Source organism: Lonchura striata, chromosome 4, assembly GCF_050655825.1.
Source record: "Lonchura striata isolate lonStrDom1 chromosome 4, ASM5065582v1, whole genome shotgun sequence".
Taxonomy (NCBI): domain Eukaryota; kingdom Metazoa; phylum Chordata; class Aves; order Passeriformes; family Estrildidae; genus Lonchura; species Lonchura striata.
In genome coordinates, this window is record NC_140706.1 from 29617454 (window position 1) to 29641445 (window position 23992).

The 23992-nt window shown below is 38.1% G+C and overlaps 2 protein-coding genes across 10 annotated transcripts in view; both read left to right on the plus strand.

Moving 5' to 3' along the window:
• SLC7A2 (solute carrier family 7 member 2) overlaps nt 1-11439 on the plus strand; it is a 53764-nt gene extending 42325 nt beyond the window's left edge. For 8 of the 9 annotated variants that reach the window (XM_085578690.1, XM_085578686.1, XM_085578688.1 and 5 more), the window contains 5 exons: nt 3548-3650; nt 4819-5018; nt 5306-5472; nt 6051-6159; nt 6754-11439. In XM_085578690.1, coding sequence (XP_085434816.1) covers nt 3548-3650; nt 4819-5018; nt 5306-5472; nt 6051-6159; nt 6754-6932 — 758 coding nt within the window. In that variant the 3' untranslated portion in view covers nt 6933-11439. Of the gene's footprint in view, nt 1-196; nt 334-3547; nt 3651-4818; nt 5019-5305; nt 5473-6050; nt 6160-6753 lie in introns of all 9 variants that reach the window. The other variant, XM_021535962.3, reaches the window with a different exon arrangement.
• Nucleotides 11440-13772: 2333 nt separating this feature from the next.
• Nucleotides 13773-23992, plus strand: part of PDGFRL (platelet derived growth factor receptor like) — a 47433-nt gene continuing 37213 nt past the window's right edge. Inside the window, exons 1-2 of the mRNA XM_021537034.4 lie at nt 13773-13853; nt 20706-21000. Coding sequence (XP_021392709.2) covers nt 13787-13853; nt 20706-21000 — 362 coding nt within the window. The 5' untranslated portion in view covers nt 13773-13786. The remainder of the gene's footprint in view (nt 13854-20705; nt 21001-23992) is intronic.

Consider the following 23992-nt stretch of genomic DNA (forward strand, 5'->3'; position numbering starts at 1 on the left):
TCAAAATAAACAGTAACCCAAAACCAAGAACATCAGTCGACCAAACAAAATCCTAAGAGCAGCAACACAGAGCCTAAGCAAAACTATACCTAAACCCATTAACTCCTCCAAGCTTTCTTTTTGTGTAGTTGGGTTTACCAGTAAAGCATTGTGCTTTTAATAACCTGTACTTGAACTATACATTTTTCTGTTCTAGTCTTCTCGGCTCTATGTTCCCTTTGCCCCGAATTCTGTTTGCCATGGCACGTGATGGTTTACTCTTTAGTTTTCTTGCCAAAGTGAATAAGAGGCAGGCACCAGTTTCTGCCACCTTGACAGCAGGGGTCATCTCTGGTAAGCTCTCAAAGCCCATGTTACTTAAAACTGAGATTTAAACACTCTATGCACGTGCATGGTACTTTATATTTTTGAAAAGGGCTGCTTGTTAACTTCCCTTGCATGTACAATGGGAATAAAATTACTGAGTAATCAATGGGTGAAAGAACTCCAGATCAAGTGAATCATGGTGGTGGTGATGGCGTTAATGCCACAGAATTCAATTTTTAATTTTTTTTTTTATATTTACCCCGATACAGTGAATAAGCTTGTTACTTAATCTGAGTCCCTTAGGCTGATGCGCTACTGACAGGGCTTCCTTGTCTGATGTAGACCTAATATATTTATGCCATCTGTACTGGGGGGAAAGTAACTTTTGTCACTTTTTTTTTAATGAGATATAAGAAAATTAATTACGTACAAAGCAGGACATCTTTTGTGTCAACTACAAGGATTTTTAAAATTGTCTTCCAAAGAAAATGATAGTTGTTGTTTAGGCTTACCAAGTTGTGGTTGAGGGGCATGTGCGTGTTGGGGGCTTATGTATCTGCACATATATGTATACACATACATTACCAAAACAATAATTTGGGAACCGTTGCCAAATCCGACGGTAAATTCTTACCATTCAACTCTTTCACTCATGTTCGTATTTCTTGCTGAGGCACATACAGCTGTGCCCAGATTTCATCATCATTTTAGTGTGATGTTTAATCATCCCAGAAAACTGGAAGCTTTAGAAGTATTTAGCTCAAAGGAAAATAAATAAGTTTTTTAAGTAATTCAAATATCAAATACATGCCTTATAACTTTCAGCAACTTTGACTAAAATTAATCTCAAATAAGAGGTTTAGGAATGAGATGCAATATTTTTATTTATAGTCAGGGTCATTCTCAGATGCCACAAGACTGGAACTTCTCAAACTATGTAAAGTTTGAGGTCAAACTGCTCAAGCTTGATGTTAATGCAGAAAGGCAGAGTCATTGTCCAGATAGCCCCACATGAAGCCTTATCAGTTCCCCTTTCTTTGTTCAGAGTACAAGTAGATTGCATAGAGTTACTTTTATTATTTCAACTTTATTATATTTGATTTTATCCTAATGACATATTCTGCTTTAAGAATTTGGAAGTTGCAGTTTTGTGGGATGAAATCAAAATCTTTCTGTGAAATCACACTAATGATGAGAAGAAAGAATAGTGTATTACCCAGCTAGTAAAGTGATTGGTATAGTTACACAGCCCTGCTGTAGCTCTGTAGAAGCAGACATTGGACTGCTTCTAGACAATCTTTAGGAATTTGGTGCGTCAACAGCTCACTGGAAAACAGCTTTATCTACTGCTGGAGAAAGAGTAATTTCTTTTCTGATTTTTTTTAAAATCCATATTTGGTAATTTGTGGTCATATATAGTTTTGACAGAATAGTTGTGGATGTATGCAACAACTTATATTATCTGACTTTTCTATGCATTTGTAGCACAAATAGTTTTACAGCTGTAAGAAATGCTAAGAAAATGAGATGCTCAATTAAAGTTATCAAGTCAAGACTACAGCTGAGGCAACCATCACATGTTATTACATGACTAATCTTTTCATGGGTGGTAATCGCCATGGCAGATCTCTCCACATAGCAAAATGTTTTGGTGTCAGTCCAGTTTCACCATAAAGGGACCTACTGTTGTCTCTTAGAGTAGAACTAAGACAGGTGGAAAAGAAATATGCTGCCTTTTTTTCTCTTAGTATAGAAGAATTACTAAGGAGAAACTTGCAGGCATTTTTCATCTTGTTTCTAAAGTTAAAGAATATCCAGGCCACAGAGTAGCCTTTTGAAGCTGGGATTAAAAATTTAATATAGCTACTGTACATGAGGTTTTAATAGGTTCTGTTCTTCCTTGGCTTTACTCTTTAGAGCATGAAAAGCAGAGAGGTATTCAAAAATCTACACTGCAGATTGCGTTTTGGATTTAGGAACATCCACTCTCATTGAAGAAAACAGGATATGTGTTTCTTAATTGGAAAAAGAGATCCCCAGATTATATAAAAATTCTGTAATCCAGCAGCCTTGTTTTCAGAAAACCACATTTTGCTTCCTCCTTTAGGATCAAATACCAGGGGAGTATTTGTCCATGTGTTTGTGCCCTTGTGCAGCTGTCTACAAATATTTTAACAAAAGCATACCATAAGTATTAAATATAAATAGTTTGAACGTAGAATAATTTGTGTGTGCATATACACACGGTGTATAAAGACTATATTTAATATTTTCTTTTGATGTTGAGATTACTGATGATTCAAATAATCTGCATCTCAAAAATATTAATAAAATACAAATCCTTTAAGAGGCTCTTAAAGTATGTGTATGTATTTCAAATCAATTTGAATTAGGATTTCATTTACTGATAGCTTCTCCTAATTTCTTTATAAATAATGTGCTTTGTTGTGCAAACAGTATAGACAAAAAAAGATATGCCAGAATCTCCAAATGAATATGGCATTAGCTTTTACAAACAGAAGATTTCTATAATTACTTCCACTGCCATGGGAGTTTCTGCCTCTTAGTTCAGTGATCATAAGAATATGAATTCTTAAGATATGTTACTGATCATTCCTGAAGGTGAACTGAAAACTATATTTAGTCAGATAACCATTAAAAAAACCCTACAAAACTATTTTACTTGAGACAACTCCTGTAAGTCCTCTTCACACAGAGCTCTTTCCCAGCTCAGCAGAAATTTTACATCACAATGATTTTTTCTCAGTTTGGCAGTGGAATCCATCCCTTCAGGTCTGGTGAGATTCTGTTACAGGATCTGAACTTCATTCTGTAAAAATGTATTTTTAATATGGCCTAAATTCAACAATATGTGTGCAAATATTTCTATCCGAATGAGTCCGATGTAAGTGTTTGATTATGCAGCATGACTGTATGACTGACTCATCAGTGCCTATCTATATGAATGAGATTTTCAACTGTAGGGAAATAGATTTCTAATGATACCAGTAGCTTAAAATATGTGGTTTTAAGGATTGTCATGATTTCATTCCTATTGCTGTCAGTAAAACAAAAAGTTACACTGCAGACAGATTTTTAAATCTTAGCTTCATACATTTTTAATATTAATCTTGGCACTTATGGTTAGACTTGATGATCTTAAATTATTTTCCCAGTGTGAATGATGCTACAATTCTATGTCAGTCTCCTGAAATTTTTTTCCATTTATTTTCTTTTTTAGCTGTAATGGCATTTCTGTTTGACCTAAAGGCTTTAGTGGACATGATGTCTATTGGCACACTTCTTGCTTATTCACTTGTGGCAATCTGTGTTCTCATTCTTAGGTGAGTCAAAAACATCCTTTGTATTCTACTGTGGGGTTTTTTTTAGTTGGTCAATAAATAAACAGAAGTAATATTTACAATACATGTTTTTAGTTAGATAGGCAGTAGCTGTAAGCATATAAATGATTTCTAAGAAGCAGTGACTCCTCAAAGAAAACAATGGTATATTGTTACATAAGTATACCAATGAGTCGAGTTAAAGCTTCTGGTGAAATTGAGACACCTTTTATTTTCCAGAATAAGTATTGGTCCAAGCATCAGTCCCAAAGAGTACAGAATTCAGGAATGATACTTGTACATGAATACAATCTATGCTGTACATCAGGCATATTGCATTTTGGGGACTGTACGTGAAAAGAGTTGATGTTCCAGGTGGTTCACAGGATGAACAAGTTCTAATAGTTGATTTGTGTTATCCTAGTTAGAAATGTAAGACCAGACAAGTGTATTAAGATGTGGTGGCCCTAGAAGAGAGTGCAAATATGAGTGAGATTATAAATACTTCTCAGTAAAACTCTGGTATTGGTCATGTGTAAAAAGCTATGAAATTATATATTGCTAGCTACAGATCACTTTGTTATGTATTGCTCTTCTTATTTTAAAAACTCAGCCTTTATTACTTAAGGCTAAGTAATTAACTTTGAAAAGTATAACACCTTAAATTCAGCTCAAATTCATTGTTGCAATAATTTACACTTTAAAAGAGAAGCCTATTCTATTTAAAAAGAATTCACTTAACATAAGTATTTTTAAAAATACATTTAAAAGCTAACAAAGCAGATGTCAATTTTCAGGTAATGCCAGTTAGAAGCCTCTTAGAATAAAGCAAGCAAGTCAGAAACAAGATCCCTTACTCTTTCCTTGCTGCTGACTACCAGACCCTGTCCTTTCTTTCTGTATGGGACTGGTCATTTATCTGAGCTATTGCTGCATTCAGATAGCTTAAAAGAACTGCCAAAAAAAAAAAAAGTCTCCAAACAAACCAATCAAAAAAGTGAGTTGCCGTAGTATTTTTATATATGACACTGACTAGTAATGCTGTTGCAATGCAGTTACAACTTGGGAAATCCTAATGTTCTACTGAAAATAATTTACTAATTTTGTACATTCCTAGATTCATATTGCTTTAAATCTAGAAGTTATGGTTATTACTCTGTTTTATACATAGATACCAACCCACCTATGAGGAACCAAAATACTCTCCAGAAAAAGCAGCTTTGGCTGCAGCTGAAAGGGAATCTGCAGTAAGTGAGTCACAGATAAGCATGATAGAAGAGAATCACTTCCGTCTTCAGGCCTTGATTAATCCATCCAGTTTACCAACTGGGCAGACTGCAACTATAGTTAACTTCTTAGTGAGCCTCTTAGGTAAGTATTTGGCTGTTCAAACTTATGTATGCATTAACATTTATATTGGAATTTTACTAAAGACAGAATTAAAAATCAACTGATAACATGCCTTCTTTCAATCATACATGTGTCATTCTGTGCTTTTATCCTTCATGAATCAATCTAACCTGTAGTAATTTTCATTTAATTAAACATGCTCATAACAACAGTACATGTTGAAGCTTACTATCACTTTTCTTAAAAGTCACTTCCTCTTCAATGCAGAGATTAAGTGACCTATTTCTGTTATTTTGTTTTTCATACAGCTTGCTTGATTTGTGGCTTGAGTGTCCTCATTACATATGGGATTCATTTCATTGCTAACTTGGAGCCCTGGAGTATTGGCCTTCTTGCTTTATTGGTGATCTCCTTCATAGTTACCATTCTCCTCATCCAAAGGCAGCCTCAGAACCAGCAAAAAGTAGCTTTTATGGTGAATATGAATAACTTATTCTCTGCATTATTCTCTGATGACAGCTTTGGATGGATTCTAATGAGTGGGAGAGAGAACTTAAAGTTGGAAGACAAGTCAGAAACTGATGAGTGTACAATCACTTGTCTCTGTAGTCTGCAGTACTTTGGACCTAAGACAGAGTATAAGTACTTTCATTTTGCACTTTAACTTATGTTCTAAGATCAGTTATTTAATGGAAATAATGAAGTATAGGATGCAGGTCAAGGAATCAGGTGGTGGTGGGGGAGCATTTCAGAATAAGAGAGATAGATATAGTATTTTTCAGCTGTAAATAGAGGAATTCATTAGTATATGTCCCGCACAAACTGGAAAGTTTTTCTATAACCATAGAGAATATATATTAAACATAATGTATTTAAAAGTTTAAGATCTATAGAAACTGTTGGTTAAACCCAGTGAAAATTTCACTACAACACCAAAAAAAATTAAATTCTTTTTAGTGATTACACTTTACCTCTAGTTTGTGTTACATACCTGAAGTGTGACATGCAAAAAAAATTATGTTTAATAGAAACATATTAACTATTTCCTTTTAGGTTCCACTATTACCATTTTTGCCATCATTGAGTATACTGGTAAATATTTACTTGATGGTACAATTAAGTGGAGACACTTGGATGAGATTTAGCTTCTGGATGTTACTTGGTATGTACTTTTGTTCATTTCAGTCAGTTCATACAGTTCATACAGAACTCATGATTCCTATCTCAGAACATTTGTTTCCTTCAAATATTTGGAAAAAATCGCTGTGAATTAATAAAAATCAGCTAATATTTCTGATAAAAAGGAAGATCATGCTTCAGAAGAAGTATTTATATTCAGTTAAAATTACAAATATAGTTTTTAGGTAATTGGAAGAATTCCAATAAGCCGTGATTTTTTTCCTAGTAAGTATAGCCAAAATTATGTAGAAACCTGCTTGTAACAGGTTTCTTCCCAGTATAGCATTCTGTCCTCTTAGATCTAGAAAATTGTATTAATTCCATCTAGACGTGAATTAGAGATAATACTTTCCATAACTTATTAGAGCATTTACTTATGCAAAAATGATGTACTGGAATTTCCTGTAGAAACTGCTTCAGGGAAGACCTGAAGCATGAACTCTGATTCAGATATCTGAAGAAGAATATTCTTTAGCAACAAATTCAACCAGAAAAAAAAATCTACTTTTTAATGCACTACTTGCCTGAAAACCTTATGAACTATGAACTTTTTTTTTTTTTTTTTTGCTTTTGGAAGGCTTCCTCATTTACTTTGCTTATGGCATCAGACACAGTGTTGAAGGTCATCGTGGTGATGGAGATGATGATTCTTGTTCAGAAAATAGTGGGTTGCAAGAAAAGAACCCAGTGGATGACCCTGAAAATACAAATGAAAGGGATCAATTTCTTCCACATGAAAGGACAAGTGAATGTTAAACTCTGCAATCTTTTAAACCTTCAATTGGCATTTTACTTGTAGACTGAAATTTCAAAAGCTTTCTTCCAACATGTGCCTCTTGAAAGTGTTTACTACAAGGCCTAACTGATATTTTGGACAAGCTGCTAATCCATCTTCATAATTTCTGAACTGACAGCATGGAGATTAATACTTTTTTTTTTTTTAAAGTACCCTTCGGCAAGCAAAAATTTGGAGACATTGTTTGAAGCGTCATCCAAAATCACTGGCAATCATCAGTTATGAAGAATTTTAGAACTGTCTTCAAGAAGTTCTGAGCATTTGACAATCCATTGTGAACATAAGTGCCTTTCATACCTCTCTCCCTGTTATATGTTTTGGTAACAATCTAAATTCTCTCTGTTGAAGTAACTCATAGGAGATAAATTTCATTCATATAGGCCTGGAAAGGCAAAATGAATGGTAATTTTATGGATTAGATACTTTGTAAAAAATAGAGGAGCATTTGTTTATGTAAAAAAAAAAAGTAATTGCTTATCTTTACTAATCATGACTATTAATCTGTGGTCATGGAGAAGTCAAGCAGTGAAGATACTTAAAAGGTTTTTAGTGCCTCTAAATAGCATTCAAGATTTCTACTTAAGTGCATGCCTTTTCTTTGAAGGATGCTTCTCACAAGAGAAGCTCTTTTGTTTTCTGCAAAATCATCTGGGAAATAATCTGTTGGTTACAGTATTGACATTGGCAATGAGATGTGATTTAGCAAATTTTATGCTTTTGACTTCAGAAGGGCCAGAATTTCATCTGACTAATTAATTTGGTACCTACCTCCAGCAGTCATCCAGTTTTCCTCCTTACTACTAATTTTTCTCCATATGGGGAAAATGTATAATCTCCTTTATACATGTTCCAAAATTGCTATTGCTGAGATTAGCCTTACACATTGCTTCTCCTAAGAAAAATTAATGCAGAAAATCCCAGCTTGTTTTTTCAGATGGTAGGGGAGGCTAAAAAAACAAAGGTCTGGGTTTTGAAAAAAAAACCTTATCAAAACAGTATTTCATTGCTTCATTAAGTCTTAAAATATATGTTAGCATAGCACTTCTTTGTGAGCCAAGCCTACATCCACAAATCCATTAATGTGGGTATGATGTCTAAATGCTAATTTATGTAAAGAGCTAAACTGGTATGGCAATGATGGCCTAACAATTATTTTAATGCTGGTAAAACCAGGGAATGTTCTTCTTTCAACATAAATCATGTTATCTGTGAAAGGCACACAGGTATTTTAAGCAAGGAGTAGGTTCAAGTCCTATGAAGGATTCCACAATATGAAGTCATTTGACAAGAATGTATTTACAAAAAATCCTTCCCTAGAGTAAGAACTATCTTAGACTTTGTCATGGAGAGTTGCAATCTGTTGCTGGTACTAAGCATTGGTATTAATCTCCGTTGTTAGGTATAAGAACTTTAGATGCCATGAGAGCTATGTTGGTTGACAGTGAAGAGCACCTTACTTTTTATAATAGCTAGAATTTTATTAAAAAAAAAGAAAAAAAAACTAGTTAGGCTGCTTCTGTCTCTCTCCTTTTCCAAAGCAATAAGTTGCTCTTTTTAATTTTAAAATTACTTCTTTCCCAGTATTCTTAAATCCTCAGCTTCAAAAAAGCCATTGCTGTGGGAGCAAGTCAGCTGCGCCCATGTGAAGATTTTGCGTGATGTCTTTACAAGCCTACAGTGAAACACAGCTCTTAAAATTCCTTCCATATCTCAGCATGTGGAAAGCACAGACTTTTTGCTATGGTTGTTGATGCCACAGAGCAGGCCAGCCAGGCTCCCAAGGCACAAACTTCTGCTGTTCTGTGCTGTGCAAGGAAGACTCCATCCCTGCCTGAGGCCATCCTAGAGAATGTATGTGTGCACACCTGTCCATGTATTTGAATCTGTCTGAAATCAGCCCATAGCGAATTTGATGTACTGGTTAAAATAATTTCTGTATTGCACTGGACTTTTCCTTTCAAGGGATACTGCCAGTACAATTAGCTGCTGACTAAAGCAAGTGCTAGCTAAGGCCTCTGGAGAGAACTAAAGGAAGTAAATTTTCTAGCTTATTTTCGTGATGGATATGTCAGCACTTTGTATATTGACAAATTCCCCTTTCACTTGTATGAATATTTCTCCCCACTTGTTATCAAAATTAATTATTTTAAAATAATAGGATGCGCCTGTACAAGTGTTGCAAAGACAGACTGGAGGAGCTGCAGCACCAGAACTATCCAAATAACTAATGAGATATAAAATGAAATTAAAGGAAAGGCATTGGGTACTCTTAGTTGCTTCAACTGCAGTAAGCTTATTTATATGTGTGTATAGTCATTATGAGTCAATGACTGAGTGAAAACAGTCAAGCCAGAAGTAAGATATTTATGGTGAATTTGATGTGCATTTGTATATGTAGTCTGAAAATTCCAGATGCTTTAGTAGGACTCAGCAGAAGCAAAGGACATGCCATGCTAGAACTTACACAGAAGTGATGGATGCAAGAAATCCTGATCATTTTCTTACATTTGCTGTATCTCTGCAGTTGCTGAAAGATCAGCTGAAAGCACGAGTCCATTGGAATTAAATAATCGTTATTTTCTAACACACTTGTTGGTATTGTAAAATGTTCTGTGCAAATAATAACGGTACATATTAATACAAAATGTCTACTTTTGAAGGTAGCTTATTGGATTTTTATTTCCTTTGTACAATAAAGTTCTCATAACCTTTTTTTTTTTTTTTGGTACATTCAGGATATGCCATTCCCTAGTTGGCTTCCTTCCCTAGTTGGCTTTAAGAAAGTAAACCAAAGAATATTTAACAGAGCACAAATAAATCTTTCTGTTCTGATGTATAGGAGTTATAAAACATTTCTGAATAATTCATATTAACTGAAGTGGTCTTCCTGTGGTATTCCAGTCCTCATTCTGCAATGGGATTTTTATGAGGTAACTTAGATTTCATTGTCTATTATCACGGATAAAACTATTCTGTTAATAATAGTATGCTTTTTTCTACACAACAAATGCTGGTCAGATTCCTGAAATCTGTCATATAGTGCTTATGTTGCCAAGTGTTAAAGCCATTTTTATTACCTGCTGTTGGAGAACTAGCAGCAATAAATGGCAATCATAGTGATGCAGAGTTACTTATGTACTTAAGCAGGAATTGACTTGTGTCATCCAGAAACTTTAAATGGTACAATGAATTTAGAGGCAAAACTTGGTAAAGGTTAAACATATATTCTGTATATTGTTACACAATAAATTTACAAGTCTAATCACCTTACCTCTAAAGTTTATGAAAAAAAGATATATTTAAGAAAAATAAGGTACAGTGTTTTCATAGAATTTTTAATAAGTGCCAATATCAATGTGCCATAAGCATCCTGAGGAGGTGACAGTGCAGGAAATCTGTGTGGGACTGTGCAATTGGGTATGAGGCCTTTGACACTGGGACACATTTTTTACAGTAGGAATTTAATTCACAAGAAAATGAAAGCACCTTTTTAATGCTCTTAGGCCCTAATTCCTCGTAAACATGCTGGGAAGTCTGTATGAATAGCAGTATGTTCACTGAAGGCACTGAGGTTACTCAGTGTTAAGCAAATACAAATTTTACAAAAAGAGCGGGTGATATTTCATATAGCATAGGATCTTTGTGTTTGTTTTTAATTTCCTGTACCTTTAGTATTTCTTTCTGGTATGTTTTGAGGACCTCTGCATTTTTAACAGTTGGACCTTTTCAAAGCTAAATATGATACCTTTACCCGGTTCTGATCTATTTTCCGTTTGATCTTAGAAATCAAATTCATTACATGAGCTGAGTTGAAGGATTTCTGTGCATAGACATGCAGACATGCATTACAAAGAACTGTATGTGTATATATATTTTTTTATTGTCAGTTGGACAAATTATGTTGTTTTTCTGTGTTTTCATGAGCCTTGTACGAGGTCAACTCCAGCTTCACCAAATTTAGTTGGATTCAGAGTATGAGGATTTGAATATTTAGGAGAGCTTTTTTCTTTTGTGGTACCAGAAAGTAAAGCATGAAATATGTGTTACATATCTTTAGAAACAATTATGTGTGAATAATTTTTAAAAAACGTTAGCATTCATATCTATCCTTTCTTTTTGTTTGTATGTACATTTTAGTCATTATTTCTGTATTGTATGCTGCTGAGCATTCAAAGTGTAGATAGTATGATTATGATGCAATTTAAACTGCAAATTTGTATTTCTTTGAAGTGCTCTATCAGAATGAAAAGTCTTGAATTTTTATGAATGTAAAATTGCTTGTATTTAAGAATATGGTGCTTTTTTTCCCAATTTACAACAGAATTATTACCAGTGACATTTTTAGTTACCTTAGTTTCAAATTTTAATGGAAATTACATTGTTCTTCATTTACTGTAAAACATGCTTTGTGGGATAACAATAGTGCATTTGTTCCATATTTTTAAATAAAGTTGAATATCACTTGTATGTCCTTCATACAGCAGCTGTAACTTTAACCACTACAATAGCTTTAGTTAACACTAAAATAATATAGTAACTTAAAATCATGAGTATGCCAGATATCTAATGTCATGACATTACACAAATCATAGTACATTTAAAATAAATAACATGATAACATTGTATGCACTTTATAGAGGGAACAGAGAATAACAGCCTTTGATGTGGGCATTTTGTGTTACACTGCCAAACGAGACGATGTTAGGTTTGATTTCCAGAGTGGGTGAGTAGCCCTCAGCTTCTTGCTCAACTTTCTGAAGCACCAAGCCTTGTCCTGGTATTCACCCAACCACAGAGTTGGATAAATAAACTCAGCATGTATCTAGGCAATGAATGACATTAGTCTGGACACAGAACCCAACTGACAGAGCAAGATTATCATCTGGCATCGTTTTGAAAGACATTTGATTTGTCATCTTTGTTCACAGACTTAAAAGTAGCTATGACAGTATTTTTTCTGAGGTATATTCTTTGTAAGGAATTATATAATAGTATTCAAATTATTAATAATCACCTTACTGTACATGCAGATACACTAAGACTGGTCTTGAAAATCTTGGTCCCATGAAGCAGTGGAATAGGGCCACTGATCTAAATGAGGAGAAGTCATTCTGCAAGCATGTCATCACATTTAAAATATTACTTGAAAAGATGCATTTAATCTATCAGCTTACTCATGTGGACGACTGGGGTCCTCACATGAAGGTTTATATTAGATGTTTCTGATGGCTATAAATGAAAATATCTTTCATGCATACCCATTGTGAAATAGGACGTATAAAATTAATAATGTTCTTCACTGTAGACATTGTACAAATAGGAAAAAGGAATATGTTAGTTTAAATATGTCTTAAAATTAATACAGTTTGAGTGTTATTTCCATGTACTATTACCATCTTTTCCATAATATACTAATACTTGAAGCTCAGACACCATTAGATCATTGACTGACCGTGTGTGAAAGCAAAAGGGAAATTTCACCTAGGAAGGCACGTAAGGATCGCAAACAGTAGTTTTGCACATGACAGGGAAAAAAAACCACACTCTTCATTATAAGCAGGAGTTGTGATTATTTCCACTGCAAATTTGCAGTTTGTACTATACAACTTTTCTGAGTTCTCTCTGAGATTTCATTTACCTTAAACCAAAGACTGATAACCTTTTCAGATATTCTTGGTATTCTTATTTTTTTCAAGGGGGGAAACACTTTTTAAATATCCTGTAGCAACAAGAATACTGTTTTTTAAAATTTGTTACAGGTAATGGATGACATGTTTATGGTACTGATAACAGAATGAAAAAAAGATCATGAAATTTCATCATCCAGCTCCACTCCTGGGCCCTACTGGTTTCTTTATATTAACCAGGGTGAAGTCTCAGAGCAGGGTCAGGCAAGCAAGTCTCCAAACTGCATGTGCGTGTATTTATGAGGGTGGGGGACCCTCATAAATGCATGCATGGACCTTCTAACTTTTTGTGTGGATACAGATGAAGCCCAGGCTTCCTTTAAATAATCTGTAAATACTCTACTCTCATATCTGCTGTGGCCCTGGGGCTGGGTCAGGGATGCAATTTTTATTTTTATTCACATTGGCCTGTGGTTGTGTCTGCTTCGGGGTCTGCCTTTGATCTCTGACAGCAATTATTTTGCCCCGTTCGAGTCCAACCTTGCCTTGCACCTACCTCTGTGACTCCTCCAGCCATACACGGAAACCGTACAAGGGTTTCTCCTACAAGGAAACCCTCAAATTTCAAGGAATGGCATTTTACAGCTCATTGTGAGCAGAAGCACACATGCGGCAGGCATCAAGTTTTCCACTTTCATCTCTTCGCTAGCAGCAGAGAGACGTGCGCCGTCTCAATGTGCTTCACCTGTGTCCAGAGAGAGACCGCCTCTCTCTTCCACAGTGAGGTAGCTTTCGGTGTGGCAGGCTGGTACGAGTGAAAAATGTAAAAATATTTTTGATGTAAAAATATGCTTTTGCTGTCTTAGGCCAGCGCTGCCCAGCGCCTGCGAGCAGCCCCGGGGTCACCGGCCATACCGCCCGTGCGGCTCCCGCTGCTCCGCTCTGCCCGCCCGGCTGGGCCCCAGGGCAGCCCACAGCAGCCGGACCGCGGCAGAGCCTCGTACGGCGAGCTCAGGGCAGCGGCGCCGACGAGCAGCTTCAAGAACAGCGGTCCCGGGGGTCCCCGCACACCGGGTCTGCGGCGAGGAAGGGCGGCTGGCGGCGGGAGCGGCCCGGCCCGGCCCGGCCCCTCCCCGCCGAGGCGCCCCGGGGCCGCCCCGCTGCGCCGCGCCCGGGCCGCTCCCGCCATGCGGCGCTGGGTGCTCCTCAGCCTGCTGCTGCTGCTGCTGCTGCTGCAGGAAGCGCTGCCACACGGTGAGCCGCTGCCCCGGCGGGTCCCCCCGCTTTCCCTTTTCCCAGCCCGACCCGCCGGCCCGACCGTGCCGGGACGGGAGCGGGAACCATCCCGGGAGGGGGCGGCGGCGCTCCCGTTCCGCTGGGCAGAGGCGGAGGGAAGGCGGGCTGCTCGCATCGTGCGCGGCCAGCCGGTGGCCGAAGCCTTCGGGCGAAAATAATGTTTGGGCTCTGGGGAGGGGCGCTCGCAGCAGCCCCGGCTGCTCCCACCGCCCGCTCGCTTTGGGTAAAGGCTTAAAGCGCGTCCGGTGCCGTGTGGCGCCTGAGGAGGGGAATGGGCTGGGCGTGGGACAGCGGTGGACGTGGTGCTCGCATTTAAAAAACAACCAAAAAAATTTCTGTCTTTCTGCATCGTTGTTTGATTGAGAGCGTCGAACTCTACTCATAACTTGAGTAAAGTTATGAGAAAAGTTCTCATAACTTTTTTTCTCATAGCTGCTTCAGGCTGTGAGAAAGTCGTGGTGGGGAAGGGACATTGGTAACTAATTCCTGACTTACATAGACTTTAACTAGCAAAAGGGAGGCTCTTTCCCTCTTGGAAAATGTGAATGAACTTACTAATACTTACTTGGAAGAAACAACAAAAGAGTAATTCCATTGTTTTTCACCGTGGACAGGTTTGGGGGTCAAGGTCTGTGTAGCCCATGGAAGGGTTTGTAGAGAAATAGGAGGCAGGCTCTTAGGTGCGTGGTGAAAGGCAGCTACCACAAGTACTTTAGTAGCTCATAAGGAAAACATTCCTTTAAGAACAAAAAATCCTCCACCTTAAGAGCTGTTAAACATAGAATTTGTCAGAGGAGGCTGTAGAGTCTCCAGCCTCTGGGAAAGTCAGAGCTCAACTGGACATTGCTCAGAGCACCTGAACAGAGATGGGAAAGGAATTCCAGAAGCCTTTTCCAGCCTTGTTTTTCTCACAGCTACATGCAGAGGAATTGCATTGTGGATCAGAGTGGCATGGGAAAGGATTTCTTCGGAAAGATTTGGTCTGTGTGTGTACCACATCAAGAAAAGTGTTTTCTATTTGAGTAGACAATAAAAACACAGAGTAAGAAATGAGTTCCAGCTCTGCCATCCAGAAGCTTAGCAATGGGAAAAAGTAACCAGGCATATTTAATAAGGGTTTCTTGTCTAAAGCTAAATGTAGAAGTCCTAATGTAGGATTTGTAATTTCAAAATAGTCTTCCTAATTTATCTTATATTAATTTATGAACTAATGAAATATGCCCCTCCAGATTGGCCCTGTGTTTGGATGATTAACTTTTCATTTGAACTATCACAAATTATGAGATGCACCCACCTTGTTCTGTTACATTGCTTGTAATCACAAAGAATCTTTCCTCATATAGTAATCCTGCTGGTTAATTCTACTTTTTGATAATCTCACACTTAATTTATTTTTTATTTATATTTTTAATTTATTTTTTAAATTTATGGTAACCTCACACATTTCACCTCAAGGAAGAATTAACCAGTATAAATTGAGAGAGGTCTCTGATGGTACCAAGATGTAGCATGGGGGCTGCCTTGTGGAATGGGTATGTCTGGTGGACAGTGAACATGACTTCTGAGTACTTTTGGGAGACCAGGCTCACACACTGCTTCTCAGGTTCTCTAGGCTGACACATGAAGATCAGGGGCCTTCTCGAGATATAACCTGTGCAGCTGTGAGACCAGTGGAATGTGCATGTGGATATAGGTGACGTTTCAAATAAAAAGCAAATGCTTTTTAGTATTATATAACTAACACCCATTTTGAAATTGTGTGACTGACATTTGTGAGAACAAGGGGCAGACATTAAAGGATAGGGTAAGACAAATACTGTGAACCAGGAGCAAAAGTGCTTCATGATATATTTCTGTGGCATATGGATGCATAGTCTCCTACTTTGGCATGATGAGTTATTGGGGACCCCAAATGTACTGTTGCAGCTGAAATTAGTACAGTGCCTCTTAGAACCGACTTTAGGAGCTGATTAGTGGTAGAAATGAGGCATTTTCTCAATATTTTTCTAAGTCTTTATTATATTTTTATATCTAATAAGAAATGCTGTTGCACGAAAGCAGTGCAACATTAGGCAGTGCAATGTTTTTAAAACAGTGAGGGCTTAGTGCATAATTCTAGTGAGACAATGAAATATCCTAAACGTGGCATATTCATGTGCTTGCATAAATGGGCTAATTGACTTTGTTCCCTTTCTTGAAAAAGTCTTGCAGATTGAGTAAGGAAATGGAGGATTCTTGATGATGGTTTCAGTGTTCCTGGAGGGATTTGGTTGTGTGTCCTTTTTACCTTGGGTGATACTGTAGCAGTTAATTTCCTTACCTGGCATAGAAAGACTTAATTCAGTTGAGACAGGAGACAGGATTGTGAGGCGCAGAAGTGGTGCTGTCAGTAGATATCTGGGCAGACTTCCAAGAGAGTGTTGGGAAGGAGCATGGCCACAGCTTGCTTGGAAACTCACCTCTCTGAGAGGTGCAACAGAGGCAGAACCAGGTTTTCCATGTAGGAAGATAAAAGCTCGTCTGATGTGTTTCCTGAAATGCCCCTGCTGTCACCTGCAGGGAAATACAAGGACAGGCAGACAAGGCTCTCACTGAGCAGCTGGGAGCGTGGTGTAGGAGGAAAATGTTCAGACTTGCTGAACTGCAGAAACATGAAACAGAGGGAACTTGTGTGGAGAGAAAAAACTTAATCTTGAGAAAATCAAAACCAGGCTTCTGGCATTTAAAATTGAAAAGCTTTCATAGGGAAACAGTTTCTTTAACAGTTTCTTAAAGGCAGAGTCTTAGGTGTGGCAGAGCACACAGTATGGGATGAAGCATTTCCTAGGGGTGAGGTTGCAGGGGCCATGTGCCTTTGAAATAATGTCAGCATCAAGATTGGCAAAAAGTAGAGGAAATGTCGAAGAGTAATTTGAACAAATTTCAGTGGGGTTTGATGGGGAAAAAAAAAAGGATGACTGAACCAAAGCTTGTGTGCTGCTACAGAGTAATCTGGAAAGTTCAACAAGGAACTGGAATGGCCAATTTGAAATGGGAATGCTTATTCAAAAGGCTTATGACGCCTGACAGTGGAACCTCCCAGTACTAGGGCACAGTAGTGTGATGGAATTCCACTAAGATGGAATATCTTACCCTAGGGTGAAGTGGCAGTATGTGTTGAAGAAAACTTCAGTGTTAAATCTGTTTCCTGGTGGGTTTTGATGGTAAAAGTCATCAGGACCAAAATACCAGCCCTGTGGAGAGGAACCAACCTGCTAACTGACCACCCAATGTGTAATAACTGCTCTGCTGAGGAAAATCAGAGGGGCAGCAAGGACTGGATAGAAAAGGAAGAATAACTTCCTCTCACATGGGCTGGGTCACCCACATTGAGATGTGGTGCAGAATGCAGTTGTTCAGATGCCACAAATAATGACTTAGAGCTGCTGTTGAGAGAGCCCCTCAGAAGAGCAGCAATTCTTGACTCGCTCTGGAGAAGTACTCAAGTAATTGGATTCAGATGTTGTTGTGGAAGGGCCAGACTGTAGTTCTAATATTCTTGCTGGAATACTAAAAGGCAAAGAAACCACTGATGTGTTTAATTTTGGAAGGGAGAATTACATAAGAGAAGGAGGCTCCTTAATTCACATGTGGATTAAATATAAAATCCAGAATAAAGCAGACAAAAAGAATTTGAGAAACAGCTTACAAAAGGATAAAATCACCCATAAATCCTTTTACTTCTTCTGATGTGCCAGGATGGGGCAGGGAGACATGGCTGCAGAATTTTTATGGCTGGTAGGAATGGGAGACAAGAAAGGGCATCTATAGAAAGTGAAATTTAAAGATTTATCTGTGCATACCCATGTTCACTGTGGAGGTGCTTAGAGAGGTTTTAATAGCAAATGGTGAAACGATAAGCACAGAATAAACTTAGGGTGCAGTATCCTACAAATCACTGTAAAAGCAGACTCTGAAATTGAATTTTTCTCTATGGGGAGAATCATTAGAGGACATCTCATTAACATGCCAGAAGAACCAGTGAGAGAGAAAATTAGCAACATAAACTGTTTCAGTGCCAAGATTTTATGATATACACGTGAGGTGTAAAAGAAATTTGAATTTGAAATTGGTGAAGCCTTAACCCAGGTGCGTAGCTTGTCATAACTTTACAGCTGGCAATGAAGCTGGTGAAGGGTCTAGAGGGTAAGTCCTATGAGAAGTGGCTGAGGGAGCTGGGGTTGCTTAGCCTGGAGAAAATGAGGCTTAGTGATGACTTTATCACTCTCTACAACTACCTGAAAAAAAGTGGTAGCAAGGTTCTCCCAGGCAGCAAGTGATAGGCCGAGAGGACAGAGCCTCAGGCTGGGCCAAGGGAGGTTTGGGTTGGACATCGGGAGAAATTTCTTCACAATAGATGTGGTTAGGCACTGGGATGAACTGCCAGTGGAGGTGATGGAATCATTGTCCCTGAAGGTGTTTAAGGAAAGACTGGATAGTGCTTAGTGCCGTGGCCTAATTGACATTGTGGGTTTTGGTCAGAGGTTGGACTCGATGATCTCAGAGGTCTTTTCCAACTGAATTGATTGTGGTATCACTACCATATCACTATATCATATCATATAACCATACCTTTCCAGGGAAATGGAATATCCCAGTATTTTACAACATTTGGAGGAGGTAGAGGCGCAAGCCAGATGTCTGTGTTCTGTAAACTGAACTAATGAATTGCTGAAAAGTCAGTATGGCTTTGTCATGACCTTTTGTTTTGTTTTGTTTTTTTTTCCTTTGAGAAGTTCTGTTTTTCAGATCTGCTGAGGTTCTCTGAGGACTTTTTGTAAGAGTGTGGCCATGGGTGAACTGGTTGATATACTTGGATTCCCAAAGGCTTTTATTAAGCCTGTTGTAAAAGATTCCTTGGGAACCAATGTGCTGTGAGAAAAGGGGAGACCTCTCATGGAACAATAACTAACAGGAAATATGGGAATTAGTCTCTTTGCCATATGGATAGAATTGTTTTTATCCAGTTGAAATTAATGGGGATCTTGTAAGACACATGCTTTTCAGCGTGTTTAAGTATTTGTTAAAAGAAAAGAAAACTGTCAGTAAAGAGTTACAGAATAATCTCTTAATTTTGAAAGACTGGGCACGGAAAATAGGACTTCAGATTTCATGTTGGTGGGTGCTAAATAGCACAAACTGTTCTAATTTCATGTATGCCTTGATGGGTTTCTACTTGCGAATTTTGAACCAATAGTTCTTACTTAGGAAAGTAGGCTTGGAAGTACACTTGTTTATTTTTTAAAAAGTCAGCTCCTAATATTGCTGTCTTGAAAAGTAATGAGCTGTTTAGACAGGAAAGAAGACACTACTAATATTTACAACTAGATCTGAGCATACCTTGAACCTGGTGTACAGTCTGCTTTTGTGTTCTTGCCATCAAACAAATGTGGTGTAGCTGAACTGTTCTAAGATGCATATTCTTTACAGGAACAATTAGAGTAGGACTTGTCAGTCTAGAAAGAAAATGACTCAAAAATTCTTAAGTTTTGTGAAATTATATGTGTTGGATAAACATGGATATTTCTTTATTTAGTGTCAGATTGGCATCTGACACTAGGTGGTGTCAGTGCAAATAATTTTGGTCTTACCCACTGTAGCCTTTCTAATGTAATGCAATGAAAAAATGCTACAAATTGTTGTTTTTTAAATTTGTGCTCAAAAGGCACAGTGTTGTTTAAAAGAAATGTGTTGTACATCAGCCTGGACTTGGAGAAGTCAAAGCTGAAGTGCAAGGTGTCCAGTTGGGGATTGAGGGATCTCACAGGAGCTGTCAGTAGCAGGAATCTGGAAGTCCTGCTGTTTGAACTGGCAGCTTGTACCAGGTTCAATTATGCTGAGTATGTGAGTATGCTGAGTTTTTCATTCCAGAGGGGGCTTGTTGATTGATTTGTACAATGAAATACCTCAGCATTTCTATGTGGAAAACAAGAATTAGCTGTCAGGTGCAGTTAGTGGCATTTCTGGTGTCTGGCAAAAGTAATTTTAGGTTTGTCTCACAAAAGGGCTGTGCTTCCTGATGTCAGTTAAAGTTGAAATGTTTTACTTTTAAATATTTGAGACACCTTACTTTTTCTTTCTGTTTCCTTTGTTAAGGCAACTGGGCATGCCTGTTATCTCTAGGAGGCAATGAAATCTCTTACTGTTTGTCTCTAAATAAGTTTCTGTCTTCAACTGGACTGTCAATATAAATGGCTGTTATGGAGAAGTGACACGTAAGTCACCTTCAAGTGACTGAAGTATCACTTGCATTTCAGTAATTACTGTAAATTAAGAAACCAGCATCACTATTAGGATTTTATAAATTGTCATGAAGTTCGACACTTGTGAGTTCTTCATGTGTCCCTTGTGGAAGTGTGGTGTGTGAAGAGGTCATGCAGAAGTGATGGGCACGTGACATGAACGTGGAGAGCTTGTGTAGCATTGAGTGCTGCATGGCAGCGGCAGGAGGTGGAAATGACAAAAGTGGCTGCTGATAGAAGTGCTGTATTTCTTTCCCTTACCATTTGTAGAGGTTTCATAACTTGCATATTTCTCTGCTTATGTAAGTATAGATTTTCCATGTGTTCTTGAAAGCAGTATTTTTTTTTTTTTCCCCCAGGAAAATGGGCCATGGCAGACTTCAAAAACTTAAGGAAATTAATTCTAAGTTTTATGCATCTTTTCTAGGAAGACCAAAACTTCAGTTATTCTCTGGGATAATAAAGATTTTTTTCCCCCAAAAGACTATATAAATTTCTTCTAATCAGTAACATTGCCTTATTTTACCAGTTATTGGACAGCCTGTGAAGAGTAAGCGTCCCAAAGAACCTGGAGAAAACAAAATTAAGCCTGTTAACAAGAAAGCAAAACCCAAGAATCCCAAAATGAAGGAGAGAGAATCTGTGGATTCCTCTTTGAAGTCCCAGTCCATACTGACACAGGTGATGGATAAAGGTCATTTCCAGAAACTAGCTGCCACCTTAAGCCTGGCTGCAGGACAAAGTGTAGAGCTGCGATGTAAGGGGAGTAATGTTACTTGGAACTATCCTTCTTATTTAGACACCTTTAAAGATTCCAGACTCAGGTAAGCTATTTTTCTTTTTTACAAGAAAAATCCAGAACTTTTTTCTCTGTGTTCAGAACCACTGGTGTGTTTGTTTGTTTACATTTTTACAGTCGCAATGTTCTATCTAGTAGTTTTTAGTGTCCACAAAGAAGGTGAGCAACTTCTAGTCATCAGCAGTTACTGCCTTGTGATGTGCACTGTTGGATAGTCTTAAAGCATGTGAGCTGTGTTTCCTTCAGATGAATCTGGAATGATGTTCACCATTGTGCTCCAGCCACAAACAGGGAGCCACGTTGGGGTTTGGTCCAAAGTAAAACTCTCAAAATGTCTGTGTAGATGTCAGGTGTTCACTACCAAGTCTGTTGCTCTGAGAGCTTAAGAATGTCTTCCAAAGGCATTCTGAGAAGTGTTTGTTTTCACCGGCTGTTTTATGGAGACTCTGAAGCACTGTGAGTGATACCCAAAGAAAGAACTGTTAGGAGTTTTTCTTGGATTATTAGATGAGAAGAGCACAGAGGTATCAGTCAAGGTGTCAGCTGCTCTTGTCCTGTTGTTCTTAAGTTACAAGTGTGTATGCTCTCTCTAAGTAGCTCAGGTTATCTGAATCTCAGTGATCTATTCACTTATTTACATGTGTGATGTTAACTTAACATCACTCCCAGCTAATTGGTTTTTCAAATACATTCTTCTTCTTTCCACTTCTCTTTCCCAAGGGGAGTTTTGATGAATGGCAGTTACCCACTGTGATCTCTAGCACATCCTGCTGTAATTCACGAGCCAGTTCTCTGTGCCATTATTTGCTTGTCCCTTGCTGGCTAAGGTGCTCAAGAGCTACCCTGAGTGCAAAGCTTCTGCCACAGTAAGTTACAGCAGCGAGCTGGTTCCTGCTGTGGGCTTATCACAGCAGTATCTGTCAAAAGATCTTGTGGCTTCTTTAACCTGCTGCTGCTTATTCTTTTGCAAGGAATGCTGTTCTATCCAGGTTTCTTTCAGCAGGTGGCGTTTATTAGCTGCAGTACAGACCTGGCCTCCCAGGAAGCCAGAGCTGAATGAGCAAATCAACAGGGAGAGTGTCTTTATGTGGTGGTGGTGGTGGTCGTTCTCGAGTCTATCTTAATGTTTTGTGCATTTGCAAATAGGTTGCTGGCATGGTTTGGTCCTGTAGAGTGTCAGAATGTGGCATTGAAGAGGGCAGGGCAAGCATTCAGGGTTTTTGGAGAGGAGTTTGAATACCTCTTAACTGGTTGTTTGACATCTATTCCTCTCATGCAAAATTAGGTGTTCTCTGATGATGCATGTGGGACAAAATAAAGGAAATTGAGATAGTTTGGGGAAACCGAAAAAAAGATATGTATGTCATAATTGTGTGATTTTCTGTTTCACAGTTTGAAGTAGTTTGGGATCCTGTTGCCTCAGCAATTTACATTTCTGTACTCAGTCAAGTTAACAGTAGTAATTTAACCACACAACAAAAAGTTACGCCACACAAAATAAGTGCTATAAAACATTTTGACTGGCTAGATGTAACTTGCCTAAGTATTTATTTTCTTTCAGATGTATGTAAGGCATATACTTAAGGGTCTGTATTGAAATATAATGGTCACTGCTTTTGAAATTAGTTGTTAAAGCAGTAAGGCTGTGTTTGACTAAATCATCAGTTTTGAATACAAGCGGAAGATCCTCAAATTAACTAGAGAAATTGAAAACATAGATTGGAAGCAGATTTCAGTCACAGATTAGTAATAATTTACAGAGACATTGACCACAGAATCCTGTGCAGTCACATTTTCATCGTGTTTTTAGCATGGCTTTGGTAATTAATCTCAAGGTCTTTGCTGTAGTGCTAATAGGTGCCTATGAAACAAAGTCTGCTCTATAGAATGTGAAATTAGAAATTTGTGCTCTGTGGTTTCAGAAAGGTTTGATGGAGTTTAACTGGAAGTACCATAGAGGTTCCATGTTACTTAGCTCAGCTGGCAGCGTTTGTAAGTGAGCTAGCACCAGAAAAGTCAGCAAAGCTATGATCTTTCAAGAGGTGCTTAGATCTTCCTCATGGCATATGCAAGACCATGCACCAAGCATCAACTGCAATAGGCAATTAAAAATTTTTTGTTAATACATTACCTTCATTATTTTAAAACAAAATGACGAATGTAGGGCAGAGGGAGGAGATTCAGAAAAATTATTATCAAATAATAGCCTACAGCAGAAATTGTTTAATCATCTATGTAGATGTATGTCCAGTATCTTCTAACCTTTTTTGAGTTCTTAAAGACCAAGAGTAAGATAAGCCCCTCATGACCAGTTAGTGAGGTGTGGGGTAAAACCCAAGGTAATAACTGGGCTGGGTCTTTTTTACCTTAGATTTCCATGTGGGTCTTGCTGGAGCTGGGGCACTGGTGCAAACCAGAATTGATGGCAGCAACAGGGGCATGTGATGGGACCAAGAGGTGGGGTAATGGAAAATGAAGAAGGGGTGGGTTGGTATGCCAGAGGAAAAGTGAAAAGGAGGAGAGACACTGGTGATGAGATCCCTGCAGTTGCTGGGGATTAATGACTACAATTCTTCTGTTCACAGCAACAGATGTTCAGGCATCCAGTTCTTACTTTTCCCTTAAATGATAGAATCTGCAAATTCAACTACTCTGGCATTTTGGCTTGCAACTAGTTAAATTTAGCATCAATGTCATGTATTTTCATGGGTGGTTGCAAAAAGAAGCAGGCATAAAAGCCAGATGTTTTGCCTCCATGCTATGCGTACTGTATTTTTAACTCACCCATATGGTAAGGAGAATGCGGTAACCTGAGGGACAATATGCCTTTTCTAAAGAGGAAGATTTAAATTAGGAAGCCATTCTGTAGTATTTGTGGCTATGATTTCATTGAATTTGTCCTTGTAGTTGTACACTACACCCTGGTAAATAAAATATTTTACTTGCTGTGCTAGAGTCTTGGTTTTTAATAGGTCTGGAGCTGTTACGTGTGTTAAAATTATCATATCTGAGGGAGT